The sequence below is a fragment of the Scleropages formosus genome, chromosome 4, assembly GCF_900964775.1.
Source record: "Scleropages formosus chromosome 4, fSclFor1.1, whole genome shotgun sequence".
NCBI lineage: Eukaryota > Metazoa > Chordata > Actinopteri > Osteoglossiformes > Osteoglossidae > Scleropages > Scleropages formosus.
The window spans coordinates 25,227,182-25,254,918 of NC_041809.1; the positions used below are offsets into that span (position 1 = coordinate 25,227,182).

At 42.7% G+C, this 27,737-nt stretch overlaps 2 protein-coding genes across 6 annotated transcripts; one reads left to right on the forward strand and one right to left on the reverse strand.

Moving 5' to 3' along the window:
* Nucleotides 1–41: 41 nt before the first annotated feature.
* nup98 (nucleoporin 98 and 96 precursor) lies at nucleotides 42–18,979 on the reverse strand. Of its 3 annotated transcripts, none has more exons than XM_018730613.2 (34): nucleotides 18,917–18,979; nucleotides 18,300–18,369; nucleotides 16,619–16,725; nucleotides 15,705–15,800; nucleotides 15,031–15,213; nucleotides 14,635–14,774; nucleotides 14,360–14,467; nucleotides 13,974–14,157; nucleotides 13,675–13,838; nucleotides 13,357–13,488; nucleotides 13,135–13,267; nucleotides 12,935–13,027; nucleotides 12,547–12,690; nucleotides 12,236–12,369; nucleotides 11,697–11,884; nucleotides 11,454–11,570; nucleotides 10,980–11,254; nucleotides 10,519–10,632; nucleotides 10,117–10,255; nucleotides 9,341–9,518; nucleotides 8,878–9,054; nucleotides 7,348–7,596; nucleotides 6,727–6,874; nucleotides 6,067–6,502; nucleotides 5,723–5,955; nucleotides 5,032–5,313; nucleotides 4,568–4,725; nucleotides 4,298–4,438; nucleotides 3,319–3,470; nucleotides 2,961–3,182; nucleotides 2,614–2,855; nucleotides 2,250–2,404; nucleotides 1,668–1,779; nucleotides 42–1,447 (listed from the first exon to the last, which is right to left on the reverse strand). In XM_018730613.2, exons 3-34 carry the CDS (start codon nucleotides 16,695–16,697, stop codon nucleotides 1,245–1,247), a joined length of 5,511 nt encoding a protein of 1,836 aa, XP_018586129.2. In that variant the 5' UTR covers nucleotides 16,698–16,725; nucleotides 18,300–18,369; nucleotides 18,917–18,979; the 3' UTR covers nucleotides 42–1,244. The 3 variants fall into 3 exon arrangements, with proteins under 3 accessions (XP_018586129.2, XP_029106676.1, XP_029106677.1); XM_029250843.1 differs by lacking the exon at nucleotides 18,917–18,979 and adding an exon at nucleotides 18,741–18,910; XM_029250844.1 differs by lacking the exons at nucleotides 42–1,447; nucleotides 1,668–1,779; nucleotides 2,250–2,404; ... (5 more) ...; nucleotides 5,032–5,313; nucleotides 18,917–18,979 and having other exon boundaries at nucleotides 5,828–5,955; nucleotides 6,251–6,502; nucleotides 18,300–18,464.
* pgap2 (post-GPI attachment to proteins 2) lies at nucleotides 17,522–27,314 on the forward strand. Of its 3 annotated transcripts, none has more exons than XM_018730612.2 (6): nucleotides 17,522–17,734; nucleotides 20,054–20,219; nucleotides 20,869–21,118; nucleotides 21,433–21,539; nucleotides 25,933–26,041; nucleotides 26,554–27,314. In XM_018730612.2, exons 2-6 carry the CDS (start codon nucleotides 20,055–20,057, stop codon nucleotides 26,682–26,684), a joined length of 762 nt encoding a protein of 253 aa, XP_018586128.1. In that variant the 5' UTR covers nucleotides 17,522–17,734; nucleotide 20,054; the 3' UTR covers nucleotides 26,685–27,314. The 3 variants fall into 3 exon arrangements, with proteins under 3 accessions (XP_018586128.1, XP_018586127.1, XP_018586126.1); XM_018730611.2 differs by lacking the exon at nucleotides 17,522–17,734 and adding an exon at nucleotides 19,082–19,144; XM_018730610.2 differs by lacking the exon at nucleotides 17,522–17,734 and adding an exon at nucleotides 19,173–19,251.
* The last annotated feature ends 423 nt before the right edge of the window (nucleotides 27,315–27,737 follow it).

Here is a 27,737-nt window from a genome sequence, read left to right on the forward strand (position 1 = left end):
AATACATCAACACTTGATAAATGAAAAGCAACAGTCCGACAGACAAAAATAGAATATTTTATTAAACCCTTGAATAAAAACAGCGTTGTCACAACCATGCATACAGAATAACGCCCTGGGAATGAGAGCGTGGGCTCTTCCCAGAAGGCACCACTGATGGGCCAAGGGCATGGCAGAATGTGCACCCCGGTACAGACAATTTACAGAAGGAATCATCCGGGAAACAGGACTAAAGAGGACTTGCTTGTAAAGGGGAAAAAGTTCAACTAAGAGCCTTTAATTTAACTTGAAGGTGAACACCCTCCACCACAGGACAGAATCAGAAAGATAACACTACAGTCCAATGTGCAAAAATATAGAACCAAGAAGCAAACACTGTCCAACTAGAAAGTAAAGTGTTCATTACTGAATAATATGAACATAAGATCTGTACCAAGTGTTCAATATTAAATGTACTCATATACATTAAAGATTCACTCTTGGTAGATTTTGCCTTTTCCTTCCCCCTGGAAGTAGTCCTCTATCCCAGAACAGTTTGTAAAAAGTTAGAAAAATAAACATTTACTAACTGCATTTTTCTTATATATTTTGGTATTTAACATTGTAGTCATGGGGGTGTCTGGGTTTCAGTTCTGATATATCTTCCAAGCCAACTTTAAATCAAGTATCAAACACTGAACCAGCAGTCAGAAATGGCTGGTAGACTGTACACTATGTATAGGAATTTTACTGCCATTGCTTCTGTATTAAGAAAATTGAAAAAAAAAATCAAAAGCACAGCTGAAAAAGTTGTAGCAACTCATGCTGCATAGGTAGGTGACTGGAGTGAACAATACACTTCAGCAACCTGGTATTGGCATACAGGTTGAAACAAGCTTGTGTAAATAAAATGTTTCCACACATAAGCAGAGACAAAAGCATTCCCTTTAAACAGGGTAAACAAAACAGAGAGGTGTTACACAGAATCTGGAAATTTAGTTTAATTATTAAACATCTGTAGCCTTCTCTAACAGTACAAAAGATACACAACAAAAAAACAAAAACCTAATACAAAGTCATTGGCCAAATTTCTAAACAGAAGGCTCCACTCCCAAGCATCATCTATAAAACTTCCTAACCAGTTCATTGTGAAAGAAAATCCAGAATGAGCCCCCCTCCCATACGCCACATTGAGGCACACAGCAGGGTTCTGCTCAGCCAATGAGAAATACCACAAATCTCCGCCCTTTTCAGACATATGCTTTTCACTGGCTGACAATGAGCTCACGTAGGTATGACTGGGTGAGACCCCGCAGCTCCTCCAGGGCATAGTCCTCAGGCATGGGTAGCCGGCCAATGTGAGGGGCCAGGTGGCGCAGAGGAACATGGGGGGGCTCTGGGCCACCATCAGCTCCCTGCTGTAGGCTCAGTACCACCCGCAGGATGTTAGCTACCCGCTTTGCCATTTCTGTGAAAAATGGGGAGGGGGTTAGCCATATCACCCAAAACCAGACTAAATTATGTTATGTAGGTACAGCTCTGGTTAAAACCAGCTTACAGCCAAAAGGTTCAAGTTTTAGAACAGAGGGAACTCTTGCTCTACCACAAGGGGGGGGGGGGGGGGGGGGGGGACGACTGACATCAACAAAAGCAGGAGTCTAACAGAAGGCACAAAAAGCAACCCTCACCAGACTGAGCAAGCCGGTCTTTGGCTGTGGCACAAGGGATGAGCTCAATGCGACTGCAGAGAGAGGTCACTTCAGTGTGTAGCTGTTCCAGCTCATATCCAGGATTTTCCATCTGTAAAAAACAACAACTGTCATTGTAAACAGACCTCACCCATAACAAAGGTGCAAGAAGTGCAGTATAAATAAGCACAATACATGATGTACTGCATCATAACTAACTCATAAAAACCGAAAAGGTTTCCTCCCCTTGCTCATCACAGAAGTAGAACGTGGTGAACCGCACTGAAACCTGAAACTATTACAAATTAAAATCCAGCTGTGATATTACCCAAGGAACAGCACTCAACCAGAACAGTGTTTAATATCTAGCAGTAGCAGAGTATGTAGTGACAATCCACAAGTATTAGTACATTCAAATGAACATGTAACTGTCCAATTGAGAAGGGAGAGAATCAGTGCAAAGGTTTGTAGTGTTTAAAGCAAGCAGGAAAAACTGTCAAGGTCTGAGTTTGGGGAGAGAGGCAAAAGATTTACATCACTGCAATACTCAAAGCTTATGTCCCTCTCTATCCCTCCTGGTACCTGCTGTATGGCTCTCAGGGTGTGGATGACATTGATGTAGTCCAGGAACACCTTGCCCGCCGTCTCCCAGTCATGGACCTGGGTGCAACGCTCAGGGGCCTCCAGGCCCTTTAGGAACTCCAGCAGGTAATTATGGTTTTCATTGATTATACAATCTGAAAGCACATCGCTTAAAGATTAACAAGACTGTTGTGGAAAACTGTGAAGCCAGAAAAATTTGTACTACCACCCATTAATAAACTTCTGCTTATCAGGCAGTAAGTAAAATTCTGCCCTGGTCTCTAATGAGCCTTGGTTTCTAACTGCAATAATTCTTTCAAAAAAAAAAAAAAAAAGGCACCCATCTTTCACAAATTCAGTTTACCTGAGGCCAGGTGCTGGATGACAAGTCTGTGGCACTTGCTCCAGTGCCCTGCTCGGTAGAGGTGCATGGCCTCTCGGTGCTTGTCGCCCTCCTGTTGGGCACGCACAGCCTTTGCTTCGTGTATCCACTGTACTGGTACCATCAGCTTCTCAGTGAGAAAGCTCTCCCTTTCTGCAGAATCCTCTGTCTCCACAAGGGGGCAGTGTAGGTTAAGCATTTCCTTCACTGCTCGTTCACGACGACTTTTCAAAATACAGGTGGGAGGGGAAAAAAAATATATATATATATAAAATTAGTGTACTGCCATATCCCCATTTTGGTGACAAAGAAGCTGTGATGACACATACGCAGAGTCGGGAATATGCAGCAGCACAAAGACCGCCATCTCCCACAATCCAACGCTCTCCAACTGGGCAGCGTAGCTGGCATGTAGTAGACCCTGACATTGGGGGGACAGGTGCGTGTAGTTGAGTGCCTGCAGGACGTTCCAAAGATGCCAGCTGAGGCGGTGGTCCAGCTGGTCCATGGTTACTGTGCAGGGGTCCAGCAGCTGTTGCAGGCTATAGTGCCTACAAGACAAAGAGGTTAAAGTTTAGCCTGTAAGGTTCAGAAACTCAGCAGGATGACACATCAATCCCAACAGGGCAGCTAACATGCTTTCCAACACCCAAACAACTAGCATTTTGTTCCAGGGACAATACTTGCCTGTTGCTGTAGAGTTTCAAAAGGTGGAAGCATATATCATATAGCTGCCTCTTGGGTTCTACAATCTCTTCTAGTTCATCGTTCCCCAGTCCAGAGTCTGCCATATAAGGTGGCAGTGGGGAGCAGGCATATTTTTCAACCTCATCAGATCCCTGAAGTGAAGGTGAAAAGAACAGTGAAAATCTATCTAGTAGTTAATGTTATTCCATTATTGGGCATTCATGCAAACTCAGAATTGTACAACTGTAGTTGCCCTTTCAGGACTCGAATGAAGTTATGCTCTATTCCATAGTCACTGTACATATGTTCAGCCCCTGCTATAATGCCTGTTTGGTCATTTATATACAGGGCTGTGTACTACCAAATCACTTAACTCATCAATAGCAACATCCCCAAAATGTCACTGTAATGATATATCACCTTTTCCAGACTCACTTCTCCCATGACCTAAGTGAATGTTAATGTGTAATTGTTTATACGCAATAACTTTGTGATGATAACTGTTGAATAACATAAATCTTCATAGAGCCATCATGTGGTGTAAATATTTGTTACTATTGTGTAATTATGTGACTATTTTTGTATATTGGGTACTTTATATTTTTTAAATATTTTTTATCCCTTGCTCACATACTCTATCTTCTCATCTGTGTCTTGTCACTGTCATTCTGTCTGTGCTGTGGTAGTTCCTGTCACCAAGACAAATTCCTTGTATGTGCGAACATACTTGGCAATAAAGCTCGTTCTGATTCTGATTAGAAATTGTTGATTGATAAACTATTCGTGTGATGTACATTGGTTCGTATGGCGGACTATAACAAATTAACTGCTTAGAATCACGTCTGCACCTAAGTCTCCCTTGCTGTTAATGTAATGCACTTTATTTTTCTGCAAAATGTACATTACTTTGGAGAGAAGGCCCTACTAAATTAATAAATGTAATGCAAAATGTGCTGTACAAGCCCCTTGCATTTCGCACCTGAAAGGCAGTCTCATATCTGCAGAGGGCATCTGCTACAGATGCTGTGGGAGGAAGCATATACCATAGGTGCACTGCCACACAGCGCTTCCAGTCCAGCTCAGAGAAAACATTGACACAGCCATCTGTTGACTGCCACACCTAGGAAAGGGAGAGCATTACTGACTTCACATGTAATATTTTATGTTTCTGTATTTTAACTGGCTCATGAATGAACACCTTGTGATTCCAGCTTTGACACGAGAGTGTCAACAACCAAAGAGCACGTACCGGTTTTCCTGATAAAAGGGCAAAAACACGCAACCTATCTTCCTGCAGAAATGAGTCTGTCTGCATTTGGTGCCAATCTGCCAGCTGCATGGCCAGTAGCTCACGCGAATACTGCGAGCCCGCAGCCTGCGACAGCAGTAAAGACAGTCGGTGGTCTCCTGTAAAGAAAAAGCAGTACAGACACAGTTTACCCTGACATTAACTACAAAAACAGTTCTTTTCGAGAAAAAGCATCTGCTAAATGGAAAAAAGCCAATTAAACCAGCATAAGAAATATATATATTTCAACATTTAATAATAAACTTCAAACAGTTCTACTGAAAATGCCACTGTGCTGTTCAAGAGTCTATGGGTCTCAGATCACTCGAAAACTTTCCTTCCATAAAAATACAGCAGGTTCCTCAAGCTGCAATAATCTAGTATTAATATGAGCTAGGCTTGCAAAAACCAATTAAAGAACACACCTGACTTCTGAGCCAGCCGGCAGGCCTCACTGATGCGGTGGCCAGTGAGGTAACTGAATACAGCTTCGATATGGCTCCGGTGCTGCGAACATGCCACTTCCTCCTCCACCCTGCCAGCAGCGCCGTCAGACAGCCAGGCCGAGAAGCTGCGCCGGCGCTCCAGCTGTCGCGAATAGTCCCCATCCAGCCTAGTGCCTGGATCCACATTAAAGTCTGGCTCCCCCAGCCGACCCCACAGCGCAGCACACAACGTCCACACAAGCTTCCAGTGCTTCACTACATCTTCAGGGGCACACAAGTGAGAAAGCAGGTTTATATACAATTTGTAGCTCAGGGTATCACTGGGTACAGCGTACAAGTTTGCACATGATTGTTTGGTCTGTTATAGTAATCTGAACTGTGTGTACATATTAAAATTTGAACATTAATTATGAACCTGCCATCTCGGAACTGTACTCAAGCTATACATTTCATATCCAAAAATGCATTTCATACCCTTGAAATACACAAGCTTTGATAGGAACCAAAGGAATCTTTTGTCTCAAAATGGCATAAGGCCATGTCAGAGGTAAGTGACTCAGTCAAGCAAGCATCGCCCGATGAAAACAGACCTCTCCACTTAAAAAGCAATTTGATGGACAATGTGTCACAAGCTTTAAATGCTAAGTTTAGAAGCACCAATCCCACTCACCATCCATAATAGCAGGCTCGTTGTTGACCTCGACAATCCATTCAGCATATTCATGCAGAGCATCAACACCACTTGCTGGCCTAATAAAAGGACACGTCTCCTCCATGCTGATCACACTGTGCTTCAACTCAATCTCCAAGGGATGGCGGAACAGTGCTAGGCTCTCCCCTGACTGCGAACTCCTCACGTCCACTACATGCTCAAGGTGCACCTTGAAAGGGCTTTCTGATATCCTGTAAGATAAGGGGAATGCTGTGCAAACCATTTCCAGAAAATTCTCCTGCAGTACATTACAGAGGGAAAATAAAAGAAATCGAGTGTAAACAGCAGGCCCTCTCACTTACGGTTTTGTCTTGGTTGGTTTGGGCAGGAAGTCGTACCCAGAACTCACTCCCATCACTACTTGTGGGACTGTCCCTGAGCCACCCAGCTGGTCCCCAGAGTGAGCCAGCACCCAGCCAGGACCCCATCCCACACGGAAGGAGCGGCCCACAAACAGTGCTGTGTCCATCAGCAGCTTGCCCTTACCCAGCATGACTGAACTGGGCAGTGGAACCAAGCCTCGCTGACGGCGGGTGCCCACTGTGCGTAGTGGCATGTCTGGGACAGGGGCTGGTGCCACCAGAGGCTGAAGGAAGGAGGGGCCGAGCGAGGGCCAAGGGGACAGCCGTGAGGATTCCGATGGGCGAGACACCTTCTGTGAAACTCCTGTGTAGGGGGCCTCGGGGAGATGGGAAAACAAGCCTCCTCCACTGAAGCGGGCTTGTAGCAGCCCACCCACTAAAAAACAGATCACAATTATGAAGAATCGGATTCTTACAAAAGAGTGCCCAATCAAGCAGGCCACAAGCACATGTAACAGATTGCTATAGTGAGCAAATTGACATGTTAATCCTGAATAAGTAAAAATTGATAAATTTCATATGCAGTTGAGTTTGAAAAATAAGCAAGCCATGTTAAAACCTACAACTTAAGGTAAACGGAAATAGGCTGGGTCATCTTACCAGACTGCCGCCCTTGTGAGCCAGGCAACAGGACACGCGTGGATCCCAGGCTCATGGAGTCCTCCATCTTCTGGCCAGGCCAACCTAATGCTGGCTCCAAAAAGGAGTCACTCTCATCATCTTCCTCAAACAGCGAGGCTTTCATTATCTGTGCAGAACAATTAGAGTTAGCATCAGAAACTCATACAGTACAACATGACAGAGTGGACAACAACTGTTGCACAGCAACTTAGCAATTTGGTAAGTCACAAAGGAGGGGGGAAAGAAAAAAAAAAAAAAAAAAGCATCCAGATTGCTGTGTTTTCTTATTAAAAGTATGTAGGAAGTAAAAAGTTAGCACAAGAGAGGTCATGCAGGGCCTGGAGTGCTTCTAATAACCTAACAAGTGTTTACAAAACCTTTTGGTGCATTTTTACCACCTGATACTGAATTAAATATTATACTGAATGAATTTAACCCATTACATCACTGCAGATATCTTCTTATATACAGTGAGGAAGCCGAAGAACCAACTAGTTTTAGACATCCTAACAGTGATATTTTAATAAAGCAGGCTTTAAAAGAAGAGCTGAAGAGAACAGCTGATGGAACCTGATAGTAGTATGAAAGGCAGGGTCTAACCTGCAGAGTGTGTGGGTTGATGCCCAGTGAAGAAGCAATGTGGCTGGAGGCTGAGAGGCTGAGTGGCTCCTGCTCAGTAGACTCCTTTCCTTGCTGCCTTTGTTCCTCCTCCAGACCACTAGCTCTGTCTGTTTCCTCATCCTCATCATCCAGCATACTGTGTGAGGTGGGTAGCAGCTCCTGGGTGACGTCCGCCATGTCACTATCCGCCTCTGACACACGGCTCAGCAGCTCCAGGGCAACCGCACTCTGCGCACATGCATGCACAGAGTGAATGCAGAGAATCCACCTCACAGCACCGCAAGGTAGAGTAACCAGTGAACCCAGTCACACAAAGGTGCTGCAGATGGGAAATTTAAGTACTACAATGGGGGATAGCTTATCCCGTACTGCAACCTAGTACTTTGCATACTGTATAAATAGGGATAATGCAGCATAAGATGACAGATTTCACACTTGAATAACAAAAGCTTGATATAAAGGATGTACTACTGTGCATTAAATTACAAAAACTGGACAAACAAAGAAAAGTTTAATCTTTATTTCAATATACTTTCAAATTAATACATGGCATTGTGGATAGTTACATTACACAATGTGCATGACACTTTCTACTGTAAAACAAGGATACCATAGTTTAAATGCCAAACAAAGAAAGCCCTGCTTAGACATTTAATATAAACACACTGAAATTGAAACATGACACCAAGTTAAAGGGAAAGAAAGGAAGAAGGGGGAGATCTCAGGCAAAACCTCCAGAACAAACTGACTTCAATCTTAGACCTGCTATGTTTTCCTTTCTACTTCCTTGATCTTAAGAGCAAAATGACTAAACCCCAAACAGAGTTTGTTTGTGCAGAATTAGTTTCCTTAAGCCAATAAGCAGACAATTCAACATGCCACAGGCAGCGAAAGAGTAGGCCACACTCTTGAATGCATTTTGGATATTAAGCATCACAATCAACATTAATTTATCTACATCAATAGAACTTGAGTATAAACTACTGCCTTAATTTCTGAATGCACATCCTCCTATTTCTGCTCAGACCGTCTTGTAGCGAACATGTAAACTGCTAGTATTGATTTAAACTTTATGGTTAATATAAAATCTTTTACAATTATATTCAGACTCTGCAGTAAGGCATTTACTTGTACAAAATGTAAAGAACACATTTAAAAACAAGTTTATTTGTAAAAGGCATTAGACCTTTAAACAGATTTAAATGATTCAGACCACAGAAATCACCAAAAGCAACATCTGCTACCCAGCACTTGTTAATCTGATATTACGAAAAACTGAGGCAGTGTGTTGATTGGTAATTGACACTTCACTCCATTAAAAGACAATGCCTTTTAGGAACTTCATACTGTAAAGGGTCTAAACCTCTAAATCATTGTACAACAGTTACCAGGAATGCTCCACTTACATCACACCATGGCAACACCCTGGACAAAGCCACAACCCTTCCTGGGTGAAGAGAATGATCTATCATCCCATAATTAGAAATTTCAGCAAGGTCCCCCATCTACCTGTGCTTGGGGGCCTGGCTTTCCGTTGAGAGCCATCTGCTGCTGGGAGGCTGGAAGTTGCTGTAGGGCTGGAGGGAGTGCAGGAGTTGTTTTCAGCTTCTTTGCATCCACTTTGGCTGGAGGAACCTCCTCTTCCTCATCAGAGTCTTGCAGACCATACTTGGAGAAGTGGGCAACCTGTAAAGATGTGGAATATCAGCACCAAGAAGCAATAAAGAATAAGTGGGATGAATTCACCAGTAAACTGGTAAAACATGTTTAATTTCATGGGACAAATAGTAAAACTACTTCTGTGGCAACAATCACACAGCGACAATACCACAACAAATTCAAACATCTTGCAGAAGTACATTACAGTATGTACATAAACCATACAGACCTTATGCACTGACAGGCAGTGAGCAAAGCTGTTTATTAGTTCACTTAACATTTTAGTGCAAAGCAGCACAAGTCAAGAACATACCTCAAACACCCAGGAGCCAGTCTCTGGCCTGTACTCCAAGAACCGAGCTCCTTGCTTCCGCGAGGCATTCTCCAAGCGTCCCTCATAGTTCATCTCGGTCAACCTCTCGGGACTCTTGATCTGAGTACAGGTGGTCTTGTCATTTGGCCACACTCCATCTAATGTAACCTCTGCTCGTCTGAGGGAGAAGAGTTTTAGATTTAGTTTCAGATTACCCTGTTCGGTGCAAAATTCTCTCAAATAAGCCTTTAAAACTAGTTTTAGGGGCACGGTGTCAAAGAGTGCTTGGGTTATGCAGCTGAACATGGGTTTGATCTCCATTTTGTGTGCAGTTTGCATGTTCTGTTTTTGGTGTTTACCCCAAGGGCTGTGGTTTACGTTGACAATCCAAAGATGCATGTCAGGTGAACTGGTGACTCCGGATTGCACGCATGCACATAACTATACATATTACACTGCTCTGGTGTGCAGATGACCAAATAATTACAGGGAAGTCAGCGTAGTGTGCCTATCATTCTAAGTAACCTAAGAATATCAGCTGAATACTACATTGTAACCCATGTGTGTCATGTCACTTTGGAGAAAAGCATCTGTACAATAAACGTAGACATGTAAAGCAACCCAAACAATGGCAGTTACATTAAACAGAAGAAAATCTTTGAAAAGAACAGCAAATACCCAACAAACCGACATCAATATTGCTGGAGGACAGTTATGGCCAGGTACATCGTGAACCTGTGCAACACTTAGACAAATATTCCCTCTACATGACTCACCTGTTCAGACCTTCTCCCACAGGAGGTTTAGTCATATCATCAGGATACACGATAACCTCCTTCCGACGGAAGTGCACAATCTCATCCAGATTGAGGTTCGTCAAATTCACTTCTCCAGGGAAAAAAATAGACCCATACCCTATCATGCAACAAACAAAAGGGTGTTATATCCCACCATCCATTTCTTGAGAAGCATTTTATAGCAAATCAAACTGGAGGCAAGAGATAAAACCTCTAGAAATATGCTTTTAAAAGGCATCCATAGGAATTGAAAACATTTTAACCATACAATACTTCTACTTCACTGGCTGATTGAACAATGAGTAAATATGTACCAGCAACTTTACAAAATAAGGGTACCATAATGTTTACTTTGTATTGTTTAATATGAATGCTAATTACCTTTCCTGCCAACAGTGAAGTTCTCCACCACACACTCCCCATTGTCATTGACCATCTTGGCTAGTTCTTCCATTGTAGGAATGGTGTAGTAACCCAGACGATTCAGGACTATGCCTGCAGAAGGAGAATGTGTCAAATCAGAACATAGTAACAAAACACAGTTTTGTCTAGCTGTCATTCAGTCAGTCCAGTAAAAAGAAAAAAAAAAAAAAACAGTAATAAGCAGCCAGTATCTTACAATTTTAAGGGCTGCAGCTGATGGTTATAAACTTGAACTACAGGGAACCAGCCCTTAAGTGGTCTTTTTATTATTCATCTGAATTGCTACAGTAAGTATCTTGCTGTACAAGTCAGACTACAGAAAAAGCTTTAAGCTCCAAACATTACTGAATAATTGCACAGCCATAGAGAGACAACCTCTAAATGACTATTTAAGACATGTAAACACCCTGCTTACTCACCTGCTGGGTGTGGTGGCTGCTCGGTGTCTGTCTCACCACGCTGCTCCACGAGAGAGTCTTCTCCCAGGGAAATATCATCGTTGCTGGCCCCCAGGCCATTACGAGTACCACGTACATTAAGCTCAGCAATGGTATCCTGGAGTGACAAGTTTACCTTGCCCTCCAAAGCATGTGGGATGGGTTTGGCAATAGGATTAGTGTAGAATTTGGTCACCTCCAAGCCCTCCTCTGCTTTGTCCTCCTCCGTTGGACAAGTGTCCTCATCCATGCCACGGCTGGGGAAAGGGGCAGGAAAGACTCATTTTTACACTGATGCATAAAGAGGTTAACAAGTATTATGCGTTAATAAGGGACATATCAATGCTCACACCTTTTAGACTTACAGCATTAGTTAAGGCTTTCAGAAACAGTCATCCTGACAGAATTTGAGTTTATGCAAATGAAACTGGTATTAAGTGAAATGTTAAAACTGACCTGAGCCCATTCCCTGGATACTCAGAGGGAGAGGCCAAGTCCTCAGCCTCCTGGTTCCCAGGGGAATACAAGCTGCTACCGTTCAAGTTCTTCAGCACCAGCTTTTTTATACTCTTCCTGCAAAGATAGTCAAATCTAATGTAGTCAAGTGTTCAGTCAATACTCCAATGACTCCAACCCAGTTACCATTATGACACATTTTCCCCCCCTTCATACAAGAGTATTTTCCACTCCAGAAGATACCTGGGCATAAAGGAGCCATTGGTCAGGGAAGGCTCATCATCATCTAGACCATCAAAGAGCTGGGACTTCGAGGAGCCTGAAGAGGTGAGGGCCTTGGGACGAACGCGAGTGGCAGGTCGTGGGGTCAGCTTATAGTGGGTTGGTGTTGTCAGGGCTTTCTGGGCAGCAGGATTGGTGGGTTTCAGGCGCTATTGTAGAGAGCAGCATAAACAAATCAAACCCTGCATCGTGCAAACTGTAACAGCGAAAATCATTACATTTAGCTTAAGTTCCTTACTAAAAAAAAAGCCATAGACTGCATCTAAACTAACAAGTTAAGAAAAGCTCACAAGTATAGCAGAGGAATACATGGGATTTACCCTTTTTAAACAGTTAATGGCATTAACAAGGCCAAATTCAATCCACAGCCTACAACCGCTTGTCCCGAACAGGGTCACGGAAAAGCACATTCTCTGGTCTCCCAGGAAAAATGTTTCATTCTAGGGAACATCTAAGCAGACTGCATACAGCACTTGTCAAGCAGGTTATTAGGCACATACCTCTTCTTTCTTCTTTGGGTCAGATAGGGGGTTCCTGAAGAGGGGAGAATCACCAAAGGGAGCATAGGCCAGAGCACTGATCTGTTGCTGGAGGAGAGCGTGATGTGCTGCAGCAGCATTGGAGTCAGTCAATGCTGTAGGGAAAAAACCCAACACATAGGGTCAAAGTCTAAGAACTGCTAGGGGTCTAGGGCTACACTCCACTTACCATTAGGCTGATTATTAAAATGCAAATCAAAAAAAAAAAAAAAAAACAACTTTACACTTCAAGAAATGCTTACTTCAAGCCCCAGGTGACAGTAGGTACTTACTGACAGGCTGCTGGGCTGTACCAAAACCCAAGCAATTGTTGGCTGTGTTGAAGCCGGTGGTTCCAAAGCCCCCGACACCACCCAAGGTGGATCCCAGCTTGTTTTGAGTGCCACCAAACAGGGAGGCTGGGCCTGTGCCCACAGCTGCAGAGACAGAAACACAGCAGAGGGAGGATCATGAACTTAAAATACTAGCAACTAGCCTAAAGTAATCTGCAACATAAAATTGAGACAGAAACCCAAACATCTTAACAGTTACAGAAAATTTCTGTTACATTAAATGTAATATGCAATCTATTCATTTATAATAAAATTGTTTTACACAGCTCCAATTTGCAACCCCCATACTCCTACAAACATGCAGGTAACTGCAGTAACTAAGACCTACTTGCTCCAAAGCCAGTACCGAGCCCTGTTCCCAATCCGACAGTTGCAGTTTTGTTACCAAACAGGCTTCCTCCTGTAGTATTGCCACCAAAACCTGCAGACAAGGAAAAAAAATTCCAGTGATCACAGAAGCAGTAAAATCTCACCCAAAGGGAATATAAGCAATACAAGGAGAATGGGGGGGGGGGGGGGGAGACTCACCAAAATTGGATGCATTGGTGTTAGTCCCAAGGGTGAGGGTTGATTTATTCCCAAACAAACTAGTGCCAGTCCCAAAGGAAGGAGCACTGGTTGTGGTAGCACCAAACCCAGCAGTCTTGTTACCAAACAGATTCTATGGGAATAGGCAGGCAACATGAATTAAGCAGAAAAACAAAGTACTGGCACATTTGAAAAACCAAAACAACAAAAAAAACTGCATACCGGTGTACCAAAGGCACTGGTGTTTTGCCCAAAGAGACTAGTGCCAGTGCCAAACGCTGTGGCAGTACTGGTGTTTGCCGTGTTCCCAAAGAGGCCTCCAGTCTGGGATGGTGCAGAGCTCCCAAACAATCCCTAAAGGAAAAGAGAGGGAGCAGTGTAAGATCCAGGCCAGACAACTACACTCTGCTCTGACTTGGATGTTACAGTGCTCTGAGGCAAATGCAGCAAGAAGAGATCCCAGCACCCAGTCATTCTAAGGAAAGTGACACTTCCCTTCCAACAAAGACCCCAAGAACATACATACAAACATAGACCCACCATGCTGCTGGTGTTAGGCTGCCCCATGGTGTTGGCACTGCCAAAGGAAAAGCCCGTGTTCTGGGTAGTGGTGGGCTGGCCAAAAGGCTTGCTCCCAAACAGGCTGGTTGGCTGCTGCTGCCCACCAAACAGACTCCCTGTAGCTGTGCCAAAGCCCCCTGAGCCTGAAGGAAGAGTTTAATAAAGACTAATACAGTGAGTATGGAGCATAGCACTAAGGAACATTACACATCCAGTCTCAGACAACCTTCTCATACAAATTATAAAGACACTTGAAATTGCATCTACAAGGTACTTACCAGTTCCAAAGTTCGATTTGTTCCCACCAAAAGAGAAACCTGTGTTGGTGGTAGACCCAAAGAGACCAGTAGCAGTGCTGGCAGCAGCTGTACCAGGCCCCCCTCCAAATAGCACACCTGTACCAGCTGCCATCGGATTTGAAGGACCCTTGCGCCCAGCTTGATAGTCCTCTAGTCTCAGTTCCTGAGAAAGATGAAATTGGTTTACAGTGAAATGATAATGGACACAATGGATCCAAACTACTAAGCTGATAGCTTGTCTGATCTTGAACAATACCTACTGATTCGGTCAAACTTCAGCATTCGACTATCCAACAAATGCAGAAAGAAGCAGTGCTGCCTGCTCAGGTGGCTCTTATGACCAACAGAGCATTTTTAATACCCACCTCTAATGACTTATTTTCATACTCTTTCATGGCTGTAATGCACTGGTGCTTGGTGTTAATACTGGTTGTCACACCACCCTTCACCATTGTATCACTTCCTGTGGGAGGCTGATGGGGAGGGGAAAATCAAGATCAATGAAGCAAATAAATAATTTAAGGTAATGTTTGACACTGCTAATGCCAAATACACAAAAAAAACAGCACATTTTAGCCGATTCCTGAAAGACTCAAAAGTCAAAACTGCACAATAGCAGCTCCAGAACCTCCAGACTTACATTGAACTTGACAGTTGTCCCCGGCTGTGTAGCAGTGAACCCTGAGGAACCAAACAATGACCCAGACGTTCCTCCAAATGGGTTTGAGTTGGTGTTGGTTGTCCCAAACAGCCCCCCACTGCTGCTGCTGGTGCCAAAAGCTAAAAAGCACAAAGGCATCAAGGTCAGCAAACTGTCAGCATAGGTAATGTTGTTAAATGTTTATAAACACACATGTATGATTTGATATACACAGAAACAGTTTTGCCTTTAACTGCTCGTATGATATAGGTCAGAAAAAAAATTTGCCAAACACTGCTCGTAATATGCGTAGATAAATGCTAGTGACCATAAGATTAACAAGAAATAAAGTTCAACAACAACACAATTTGCAGAAGAGTATATAAAACAACTTACTGCCAAAGGAGGCTGGCTTATTTGCACCAAAGGCATTGCTCTGCTGAGAGAATAGGCCCCCTCCTCCAGTGTTTGTGCTGCCAAACAAGCTATTGGATGTGCCACTGGCAGCACCAAACCCAAAGCCAGAGCTGGTGGAGGATGTCACTGGTTGACTAAAGGTGCTGGAACCAAAGAGCCCACCTGCAGACAGGAAAGATGACATGACTCAGAGGAGAGTACAGTACAGGAAACCTAAGGAATAACAAAACTCAGTTTCAAGAAATTTCAAGCACTGCCAGGTGCACAAGTCCAACAACAATGAACCACATTCCAATCTATTGTGCTTCTTGGACAACAAAAAAAAGAGACTAAACTCAACCACCCTGACCCCTTTTGTAAATCAAGTTGAATATATAATCAAAGTTAAATTCAATTTATCCCGAAGCAGTGGGGATTAGCAAGCAAAGCAGTGCTTTTTGCGGTAACTCCTTCAAATTTAATACAACCACAACTGTGAGAAAACACCTGCATAATACCCCAGATCCAGTTATATACTTTGATTAAAAAAAAACAAAATTAAAAAAATCCTGTTTTCAAGGTATACAAATTTTCACCTGCAACACCCACAGCTTGCCACACCACTAAAGTTGAGTGAATACCCAGAGGTCAGGACACAAAAATAAGATGCAAACCTGGCTTGTTCTGTGTAGCCCCAAAGAGTCCGCCAGAATTATTTGTTGCCCCAAATGCAGATGCACCAAAACCACCGGTGGTTCCAAATCCAGTGTCTGTAAATAAAGAACAGAAGCACAATTTCAAACTAAACACCATGCCCAAGCAATACAGAAGCATTCTCAGTTCCTTCTGTCTTCATAAATAGCTCACATTAAGACCATCTTCATTCATTTTTTTTGTATTATTAGTGCAGCTTTTACCATTCCAAGCAGTGGTGATGTTAGTTTTCAAAATTGCATCGCTATGGCAGAAGGCCAGCATTGAAATCAGAAACGTCATCCTTATAACCTGAGCCAGAATTCACAGTTCTAAAGACAAGCACCACCAATTCTTTTGTTTCCCCCCCCCCCCCCCCATTTAAAAAAAAAAAAAAAAAAAAAAAAAAAACCCAAGAGACAGACTTCTGTTCTTCTACAGCACCACTGACCATTATATCACCTGGAAAGGCTGCAGGCAGGTGGCAAGAGCACAGAAGACCCACCCAGGTGATCTAGAGGTCAATGAGTACGCACTTCTGAAGCATAAAATGCCAATATTCTGGACAGCTGCCCACCCACAACTAGAATAAATTTTAAATGCAGCTGTAATTTTGTAATCAGAAAACTGAGAAACAGTTCTTCAGAAGGGGAGATCAAGAGTGCCCACCTTGGGCATCTACGCTCTTGGTAGCCTTCACTAGCTGTACACAGAACGACAACAGCCAAAAGCTACTGAACCACACACATGGCACTAAAATTACGTGTGAAGTATTTAACACTTGCATAAAAAGCAGCTTGCTACCCATTAAACTGACAGCACAGACAAATTTAAGTGGCATAGGGGGGTAAAATGAAAAAGGAGTAAAATCCACTGCCAAAGAGAACAGACTTACTTTGCTGTCCAAATGTGGATGAAGTCCCAAATCCTCCAGTACCTCCCCCGAAGGGAGTGCCAAAAGACTTGTTGAACATCTTTAATGGGTATCAGGACTGCATGCGTCTTAAAAAGAGAAAAAAATTTTTACAATAAACAGAGCAGAATACGTGTAGATAAAGGATACTAGATGGCTGTAAACCCATAACAAGTACTTCTATCATTGCAATGCTAAAAATTTGGCACTTGCACTGCACGTACATAAGTTTAGTGTACATTTACATAGCATAATTAGAAGTACAGGGATATTAATCTTTACCTCCACTGAAGACAAAATAGAATGTCAGCCAACTGCACACTGACTTAACCAATTATACAGCAAGATATATTATTACTGTATTGATTTAGGGCAAGCACCACGGTCAAGGGTATTATAGCAGGAGTGGGATTCCAACTAAGAACCTTCACCCTGCCCACTGACAGCCGTAAGCACTACCTAACCTGCTGGTCCCCAAACCATGATTCGACCACAAAATAAATTTGCTGTTTAGAACTCAAATACAAAAAAAGAAAATCCCCAGACTGAGTGCCCTACGAAGAAAACATGTTTCAAAAAGGAAGGAAAAGTCATCCACGAGCACAACCATCATCTCACAGACAAATGAGAAACATGATTGATTGCAATCTGTAACAACATGGATTTTCAACAAATTAAAATTAAGATAGCACACAAGAATTAACTGAACTAAAAAGTCACAAGAAAGAGAGAAACAACAACATGTACTTTCAGTGCAAACAGTAGAATTTACGGTGGAGACCATCAAAAAAAAAAAAAAAAAATAGGAAGTAGTCGATCGATTGAAGGGAAAAAAAAAAAAAAAAAAAAAAAAAAAAAAAAAAAAAAACTATTACGTGTTGATGTTTCAGAAAAAGATGGTTAAAGTATGTGTGCACCCGCCAACGCAACGTGCGTGCTCGCGGTGTGGCGCGGAAACGCTCTCATTTAGCGAGATCCCACAGACAGAGCACCCCCGGGCCGACAGGGCAGAGTAGTAGATCGGCGGGAAGGCGCCAGAAACGCTGGGACGCGGCCTGCTCATACCAGAACGCCTCGCCTCCAACACGAAACAAAGTCGTGAGTCGACCCGACCCGGTCAGGATCGGTCACGCCGGACCGAACGAGTCAAAACCGGTTTCCTCCAAATCCCGGCACCATCAACAGTCGTGGTGTGTGTGTGTGTGGACGAACCTTGGGCCACGACACCAGCACTGCCAGTGGGGCAGCGGGATCTGGGAGAAACCGGATTTCAAACATAACACATGGCCACTTAAAATGTCAACCAGAAAAACAACAATTGTGTTTATATACAAAACAACATGAGACACTGACGGAACGAAACGCGGGATACTCGTGAAAGAACCGGGAAACGAACGTGCGAGTATAGCAAGGGAAGTTACCGATCCGATTTTGCGACCACACACACACACGATTATTTATAATATATCACCCTCGCTAAGTCAAAAATCGTCTGCCTACATCCATATTTAAACTTAAGTAAACTACAATTCCATTTAATATCCAGGTGGATAAAGTTTTTTTTTTTTTTTCTCTCTTTTAAAGAAACATCAGGGCAGCGCGGCGTAAGGTTAAGCTAACAACGACACAGCAGAGACACCACCGAAAAACTGACAGAACTCACCGTATGTAACGTTGCTGCTGTCCTTTCTAAATCCGTTGGATTTATCCGACGTCAGAAAATCCGTATGAATCTGTAAACAGAGGGGTAAATTTCAAAATGCAATCGTAATTATGAGCCTCGAATACGTCGCTCGCCCTCTCCACCGCGAGGAGGGAAACTGCGTAATTTCACTTGAGAGCGAAGAGAAGCGCACGCAATTTACGTCTCTGCGTCAAACATATTGGTGCGGATCGAACGCTTCTGGTTGGATAGTTTTTCTGTCAATCTCACTGTACATAACGATCCACCGAGCTGTGGCGCTGTGGCTTTTTACATATGTGGCAGTGTTTAAAACTGTTTTTAAACAGACTTAAAAACAATTTTGACATAAATATATGATTTCCGTTTCCGAGAATGGTAAATATAATATAAAATACCTCCGTAATTCAGTGCCATTCTTACATTTTTGGTTTGTTTAGCTCTCAGTCCCAACGTTCGAGTCGCTTTACCATAATTTCACATATATTTCCTGTTTATCTTCCATGAAACCTAGTTCCGTTTGCAAATGCGCTGAACAGGTACTACAATGTTGTCAACAAAGAATACAAGTTCGATTTCGTTCCACTACCCGTACTCACACTCGGTTGTGACGTCACCATCACGGATCTTCTTCCGGTTACACACGGCTCTGCGGGGTGAAGTCCCTTCGCTTCGGCCGTGCTGTTTATTGAGCTCTCAAATCATTCTAAAAACACCTCGTGGGCACATGGGAGGACTCTTTGTGTTAAACTCGTACGTTTCTGGTCCGCTGTTATTGATTTGATATCCTGTTTCCTGGCACAAGTGGACCCCCTCAGTCACTCAGAGTGAGTGTCTCTGGTACAGTCAGTGACTCCGAGCTCCTCAGCCTCTCTGCAGCGCTGCTCCGTTTGGTTTTCCCTCCTCTGTAAAACAAGTGCCGCACATCCTGAAGGTAACGCAACAGACTCCGCTCTATCTTGACTGCCTCCCTCCGAGCTCGCTGCCTTCAGCCTTGGGGCCTAGATGTCGCAAGTTCGCAGTGTGACAAACGTGCTCTGTGAAACGTGTTACAGATTAGTATATCATTTATATTGAGGGTCGTATTTATTTTGCCGACGACACTGAAACGCGGATTATGGATGTTGAGCGGCAGGGTGTGACGTCACATCCATGCTGATCTGTGGCATCACTTGGATCGGAGTACCACCTGTACCAGTGCAGTATCCGCAGTCATGATATGATATGCCCTGTGCTGTGCTTTGTATGTATTTGCATTACATTTATTTATTTACTTAGCAGACACTTTTCTTCAAAGCAGCTTTCAACAAACTCTGTGTAGTGTCATCAGCCCACACCTTATTCACCAAGGTGATTTACACTGCTAGATACACTACTTAGAATGGTCCCTCATCCGTACATCAGTGGAGCACACTCTCTCTGTCACTCGCACACTATGGGGGAACCTGAACAGCATGTCTTTGTACAGTGTGGGAGGAAACCAGAGTACCCAGAGCAAATCCACACAGACACGAGGGGGGAACATGCAAGCTTCACACAGACTGAGCGGGGATCGAACCCACGTCCTCTCATACACCCAGCTGCTGTGAGACAGTAGCGCTGCTCACTGTGCTGCCCCATTTGTTGCTCTTCTTGACAAGCAAAGTCTAAGCACATCATCATTAAGTGAAGCAACACATAATTAACATGTTTGACTTAATGTTTACTTAAGCATTTGTTTTTTTTTTGCTTGATAGAATGGTACAGGGACTTTACGGACAAGACCGAGACAAACCCCTTGTCCGACTGCCTTTCACCTTCTTCGCCGTGGGAACGCTTTTCTTAGCCTTTGCAGGCTTCGTCATCTGCATTTTTACATCACTGTATTTCCATTTTGAAGACTCCACTGATACCCACTGCAAGGTGAGCAATTTTTTTTCTAGTAAAGATGGTATATTACAAGTATGTTTGGTGGGGTGGTTTAAAAATAAAAAGAAAACTCAACTTGAAGCCATGAAGTTATATCTGGACAGCCTGTTATGTTGTAGTCATATTCAAAGGGCCTAGGTTTGAATCCCACCTCTTGTTTGAATGCAGGTTTAAGAGACTTGTGGTTGAGGTGGAGCAGCTCATGAAGGTGATGTGTTAGGTGAAAGAGTGACATTTCTGTGTACCAGGCCAAACATTGCAAAACCAAGCATTAGATAACTGAGTTGAGTCCATCCTTTTTTTTTTTTCATTTTGGGAGCTGCTGTTCTGTATTCTAAGCACACCCAATTCTGCCTTTCATATTTCTTTTTTTACTTTATTAGACAAATAATTGAAGCTGTTTAACTGGCAGTCTCTCCCCCCCCCCCCCCCCCATGTTTGTTTGTGTCTGTTTACATCTACATGAGCCTCATCACAAGCATTTCGATGCCCAGCGTACCCAGTATAACTGTGTAAATGGCAAATAAACTACTCTGACTCTCCCTCTCAGGATGTTCATTTCTTGTTTGTCTACATAATTTTATGTTTTTACTCCTCACTCCCTGCCATGCCTCCTCCTTATAACCCAATGTACACTTCTCAGGTACGCAACTACCTCCCGTCCATCAGTTCTTCCTTCAGCCTCACACCCGAGCGCTACATCTGGCGCTTCTGCATTGGCCTGCATTCTGCCCCACGCTTCCTGGTGGCGGCAGCGTACTTCAAGTTCTACCGTGATCGCTTTGCCAAGCGCTGCCTGGAATGTGTCCTGACCTATGTAGCACTAGCTTGCACCCTTGCCGAAAACCTGGGCCTGCTGCTACTCACCTACGTTTCTTCTACTGAGACATACCGTGAGTGCAGTTCTTAAGGAAAGAGTTTTGAATTTTGCAGGTCGAGTGCTTTAGCATATCACCAATATTGCAAATGTCAAATTGGGTATAGTGATCACACATTAAGGGCAGGCAATCAGTCATGTTCATGAGGCCAGCAACAGGGAAAAAAGATATACCCTGTTATGATACTTTCTCGTAAGTACCACCTTAACCAGGCCTAAAATAAATAAAAATAAGCACTGTGAAATTGCTGATCGGTCCTGGATGAACAACAGTTAGGTTTTGGTTATATTTTGGACTGGCTATTAACCACTTCAGCTGTGTGTCTCCAGATTTGCACAAGAGTGGCTTCATCATGTTCGTCTCCTGCTCACTTGCTCACATGTTAATCACCTGCTGGCTTTGGAGGGTGATCACAAGGTATTCCCTAATTCCTGAGGTAATTGGACTCCTTTTTGTGTTCCCCCCCCCCCCCCCCCCTTCTTCTTAATGTTTGCTTTTTTTAATTTGGGTACACATTCACAGTATAATGGTTAAGTACATTAGCTGCTTGTGTTATGAATGTTGGACTTATGAATTTTCAAAGTTCCTGTGTATTTAAATAGCATTTTCTTTGTCATTTAGTTTTTTTGTGGTGCAAAAATGATCTGTAGTTTTGTGTGCAGATGCTAGTTGGAAGAAAAACACACTTGTACAAAATAGAAATCAAATAGGAGGACCACTTTCCTTGAAGTTAGTGTTTATATCTGGTGTCTCATGTTCCTCAGTGTCAGTGATCAGTTAAAACGTTGCACATGTTCATGAGATGAATTGGTCAACAATCTTCAGTGAAATGGGGTTTATGGAGAGAAAGTATTTTTAGTTTCAGTAATTTTTAATTTTAATGTAGGTAGACGTTAAATGTCTTGCAAATCAAAAGCATTCAATAAGAGGCTGAAGAAATTACATTTTTTCAGTAATGTTAAAATATTTTAACATTTAATGTAGCTTGGAGTTGTTAAAATGTTACACTGTGAAAATGTAACACTTGTGTAGTGGCATCACGTCCTGTGCTTCTTGATTACAGCAGACCATAGAGACCCTAGACTGGATAAGCAGTTTTTGATAATGGATAGATGGAAATCTTATAGCTTATGTTTTATTTCAGCATTTCTTAAGGTTTTTAGAAAACCTCTCCTCTTAATAAGTTGTGAGACAGCATATTATTCTTCTGTCTTTGATTGTGACTTACTGGTAAAGGGGGACTTAAGGCTTATGAACAAATCAAATAATCAAATCATATTTTTCCGTTAACCAAAAGACAAACCGTCATGCCCACTGATAGGTTGAAATGCAGATTTGGGAAGGATTAAATGTAGTTCTTTTTATCACTGTGGAAAATTTCCCCTATGCTTCCAGAATAACAATACCCAAGATAAATGTAGCGCTATAGATTTTGAACTTCCACCCTGAATTCACAAATTTATCTCAGACTTGATCAATAGGGGGCAGTGTTTATTCTCCCCTGACTGCTGTTGCCTTATACCAGGAACAAGCTGCATCTAATTTGCCCCACCCTTAAACTGAAGGAGGGAAAACTTGCAGAAGATGGTTGTCATTTGTTTCCCCATGCTGTATAAAGTACGATCAGTCCTTTTAGAAACTAAGGCTCTCATCCCCTTCCAAGCCGCTATGGCTTACAGAAGTTTTCGAAGAGCGTAAAGAGCTTCTCTGAACCTCAGAAACAGAAGTTTTATCTTTTATACTGGGTGAATGTAGTGACAGTACATTAGACACGTGTCCTGCATTTAACTTGGTATTGGTATCAGGGATCATGGTGTTTTAAACTTTCTGGCTGATTCATTTCCAGCATGACCTGAAGAAGGATTTTTTTGTTTATTTAGATGAGTTATCCTTTCCCATCCAGCTATCTTACCCCATCTAACATTAGAAAATGTCATTCTGATTTGCAGCAATATCTAAATAATGTACTCCTAAGTCAGTAGAATGACTTCCACAAGTCTTTGACATGAAGCAAAATGTAAACCAGCAATCATTTTACTGCACTATTTTTCGTTCCTTTTTCAGACATTCAGTAACTATTAAGTAACAGAGACGGCTGTTGGCAACTTCCTGTCAGGCTCATCTTCCTGCTGGTTAAGTGTACTTTCCTCTACTGTTTCTTCATTGAATTGTGCCATTACGCAGAGGAAAGTTTAACTGCATAAATTTAATACTTGCCACACATTCTGAGGTGTACCCAGCAGACCAGCGATGCACTTGTGACACCTTTGCAGAGGACATCCTTGACCTGTTCAGTCAGTTGGGGAATCTATAGGTTTTGACTTGCCACTCATCACTCTGCTTTGCTGCTCAGATAGGGAAATGGGCAAGGGGAAATATAATTTACCACCTTTGTAGGCTCCCAGATGCTCTCATGGAGGACCTGCTACTTTTCAGTTTATCGGCCACACCTGCGGGGCATGAGCTGAAGCAGAGCAAAAGCATGCCTTTTTCCTCCTGCTGCACGACAAGTGATTGCTGTGTAACGCATGTGTCCCAGTTTTGCAACACATAGCCTGTAGTGTTGCAACATTGTGGAGCAGAGCGTGCAGAAACTGCAGAGTGAGCAAATGAGCAAACAATCAAGCATTGTTTGGGCATGGCTTCCTGCCTGCACAAGCAGCCCTGGCAGTTTAGTTTCAAACTTCCCGCTTTTCTCACCCCTATCAGTGCAGCGTCATGTCACTCAGTAGCCTGTTGAAGGCTAGTGCTTGTGTTGTCACGCTGTTCTTGGTGCTGCAGAATACAAGCTTTGCCCACATGATTCCAGAGCCCTCATTCTAAACAGTCTCTGGTATGTAGCACCAAGATGTTCCCATCACCTTTAACACAAAACCCACTGAACCAAAACTATCAAGAGTATGCAAATTTGTCTTAGCTAACTGTCTTTTTCTCATATGAGCTGTTCCACTGATGTTGTGTAAAGAAAAATTGTGTATTTATTTTTAAATGAATTCTCACTCTGTGTTACATTCTCTTCTCAGATGGGCATTATGCTCTTAGCCTGTCAATCACTGTGAGAGAAGGTACACCACAGCAAGTGTGGGAAAATGTGTTTAAGGCCAAATCTTCCCACACAGACTTGGGCAAGAGGGAGAATTATGTGACACTGTGTGAAACCCTGCATTGTTTTAATCTAAAGTTCAAGACGTTTGGCAATGTCTTATGTTTTCATGTCAATATAGGCTTCATAGTGGAAGGAAGTGGTTGAAGTAGGTGGGGTCAATGCTAGGTTTCACAGAGATTCATGAGAGCATTAGCAGCAGAGCTGGTGCCTCAGGGCCACACAAAATGACAACACAGGTAGAAGGCTCACTGCTCCACCGTAAAGAACCAGTAGCCTGGATTTCTGGTGATTTTTGTATGGGTCAGCGTGTTCGTAGGGGCAGCATTTGTCGATAGTTCAACACAACAGGCTAACCTACAGCACATTAAAGTCTGTCACACCATCCTTGGCATGGAGTTTTTAATGGCCTAATGTTAGTAAAAATACTTATCACTCAGAGTAAAAGGTTTTTTCCAACTTAAAAAGGGTTATATTTAATTGAAAAATATTAAACACATAAACATTACTTTGGACTCCTAAAACAGTGATCTTCTGTTTTGAAGCCCCTTAAAGGGTATTTATTTTATTCCTTTTTTCACTGATGTAGCAGTTACACTGACAGTGTGGAGTGCTATTGACCAAGAAAATCCAGAGCCCTGGCTGTCGATGGGGTGTGAGGTCTTACCATGTTGACTAGTGCAGATTTGACCCAATGGCAACTGAAGCTCATGGTAGGTGATGGGCTAGTCTGGAGTTGAGCTGTTTTACTTTCTTGTCCATGTCAGAGAGCCTCATATACACATGATGCTAGTCACCCACAGAGCTGACTGTTCAAGAAAAATGTTGCAGTTTACATTGCTGCCACATAAAACTCAGCACTTCCACAACAGACCAAAATGCACACAATTATTGAAACACAGCTTGCTTGTCATATTCCAGTTGCTTACTATAAAATTTGACATACATAGGATGGGTATATAAAAATACCGGGTGGTTAAGGGCTAACTCTCGAGTTTTCGGAGCTCAGCAGGGAAATGGATTCGAAAGAGATGAGTTTTGAAACTCTTCTTGAATGCTGGAAGGGAATCAGCAGTTTTGAAGAACACACCGAATTGGTTCCACCACGCTATGAATCAACAAGCTTTAGATTTTGGATGCCTTGTTTTGTGAGGGGTATTAGCAAGTGGCCAGAGGTGGAGGATCACAGCAGTCTTGCTGAGATGTAGAGAATAATTAGGTCCTGTAATTATCAGTGTTGATCCTTTTGACTATTTTTTAGGCCATCACTAGTGCCTTGAACTTGATTCGGACAGCTATATGAAGCCAATGGGGAGAGACAAGGAGGGGAAATGCATGTGAATGTTTTGACAGACTGAATACAACACACACCACAGCACTCTGTAACAGCCTTTGTGCCCGAGGCTTGAAGACCTGGCAGCAGGGCATTGCCGTAGTCCAAGCAAGAGATGATCATAGCCCAAGTCTGGAGCTAGAAAGACTATGCTAAGCTTGTTACATACAGTTATAAAATGTTTAGATATGGTTTTTAAAATGTTAATTTGTGACCCAGACTAACTCATCGTATGGACTCACAAAAGGACAAAAATTAACAGATATCCATAGCGGACATAGAGATGTACTACGTGAGAGTATTCACTTTTAAGCAAAACTAAATTGAGCATACAGCTCTGAGAACAGTTTTGCACTTGTGTTCACCTTCTCCCATGTTTCCTTTTTGTCTCAGGAAACAACTTCGAGCCGCATGAAAAACCGTCTCTTCATCTTGAATGTGGTGTTCTGCTTGCTTTCATTATACTTCTTTAAACGCCACAACATGTACTGTGAGCCTGGAGGTGAGAACAGTGCAGACGGCATTTTTGCATCTCTTCCTATGTAGCTTGTTCTTCAAATAGGTCAAAAACAGAAAACTATATTTGGTGCTGAAAGGCCATGTATGAATAAAGGAGTGCTTAAAAGCCCATTGCTGGTTCATAAGACTGAGATTTTTTGTTACCTGCAGTAATGCATTCTGTGCTGGCTTGTTAAATCGGTATTTTTGGGACCCTGTGTGAAAGATCGTGGGTTGTCTATGGAATGAGCAAGAGAGGTTTCCTCTCTTCCCTAAGGTGTTGATTTTGGCAGGATGCTTTCACACAATTTGACTGGCCTCAGTGAGGGTTGTGCTATCTTTTGCTATATTGCAAAACATGGTGGAGTTTCTCTTCTCATAACCATGTTTTTCATGAATTGACTTATTTTTCCCTCTACCGTTTACATAATTGTATCACCTCTACTTATCTGTTGTGCAGAGCCAATCAAATTTGTTACCGTCCTGTGATGCTTGTGCCTTTATTCGCATTCACAGTGTACACCTTCTTTGCCCTCTGTGAGTACCTTATGGTTCTCAGCAACATGGGCTTCAACATGACTGCCTACTGGGACTTCAGGAATAAGGAGCTGACGGTCACCACGGTGCCTGAGGACAAGCGCTTCTGACAGGGGAACCGAGGAGCTGCCATGTGCTCCTCCACACCCTACTCATCTTCCTCTTCATCGCCCTCATTGTCCTCCCCTTCCCGGAGAAAACCCATGTGGTCACTGGAGGGCTGGCCAGAGGAAAGGCTGTTCCACATCTCGCCCTGAGGAGTAACATCCTATGCTCACCACTCCCTCGTACAGCTACTGCAGTGCTGAAATCGTACGTCTCGTTGGACAAGGAGGAGAAATTTAAGGAAACGAGCACCCCATCAAAGGTTTCTCTTACTTCTGTAAGAGCTGGATTCTCCTCATTCCCTTGTTGTGGGAATTTCCCCTTCCTAAAACCCCGGTGTTACCATAGCCGCTATGTATTTACTTGGAGACAGAGGCTGAGAGATGTCCTCTACTGCCTGGACAATTGTCCACTGCCCGAACAGTCCCTTCCAAACAAGTACAGCTCTATTCAGTCACAGTGAAAATAAGACTATCAGTTTCTTGTCAATCACTGGCTGATCTGAACTAATCAAATTCTCAGTATGTTTCCAAATTTTGTTCAGCATTTTCAGGGTAACTTTTTTCTTATTCTAATATATACTGTAAGTACTGATAGTAAATGGCACTTATACGTACATTCAGAAAAAAAAAACTTGTCACCTCATCATAAAAAATTAAACATTTTTTTTCAGTTATGAACACATTGCTCGTTTTGACTAGAAAAATTTTGGAATGTATATTGTATAAATTACAACATGCATTCTTTTGGGGAATATATAAACTCTGCCTTTTTTTGGCTGATGGGTTTCCACCCATGACATATTCAATAAATATTGTATTGCTATTTAAAGTTATTTTTCAAAAGTAATTACATTTTGTAGTAGTAATTTTTAGCTCAGAAAATTCTGTTGTACAGCATCACTTGCATGTAGCCGTTCTGAAGTTTGAAAACAAGTTCTTCTGGTAAATAATTTCTGTTTTTAGTCTGAATTTGTGCTCCTTTTAAACTAGAAAGACTGTCCTGATGAAAAGAGGTGCTTTCAGCACTTGCACATAAGCCTCATCAAATAGTGGTAC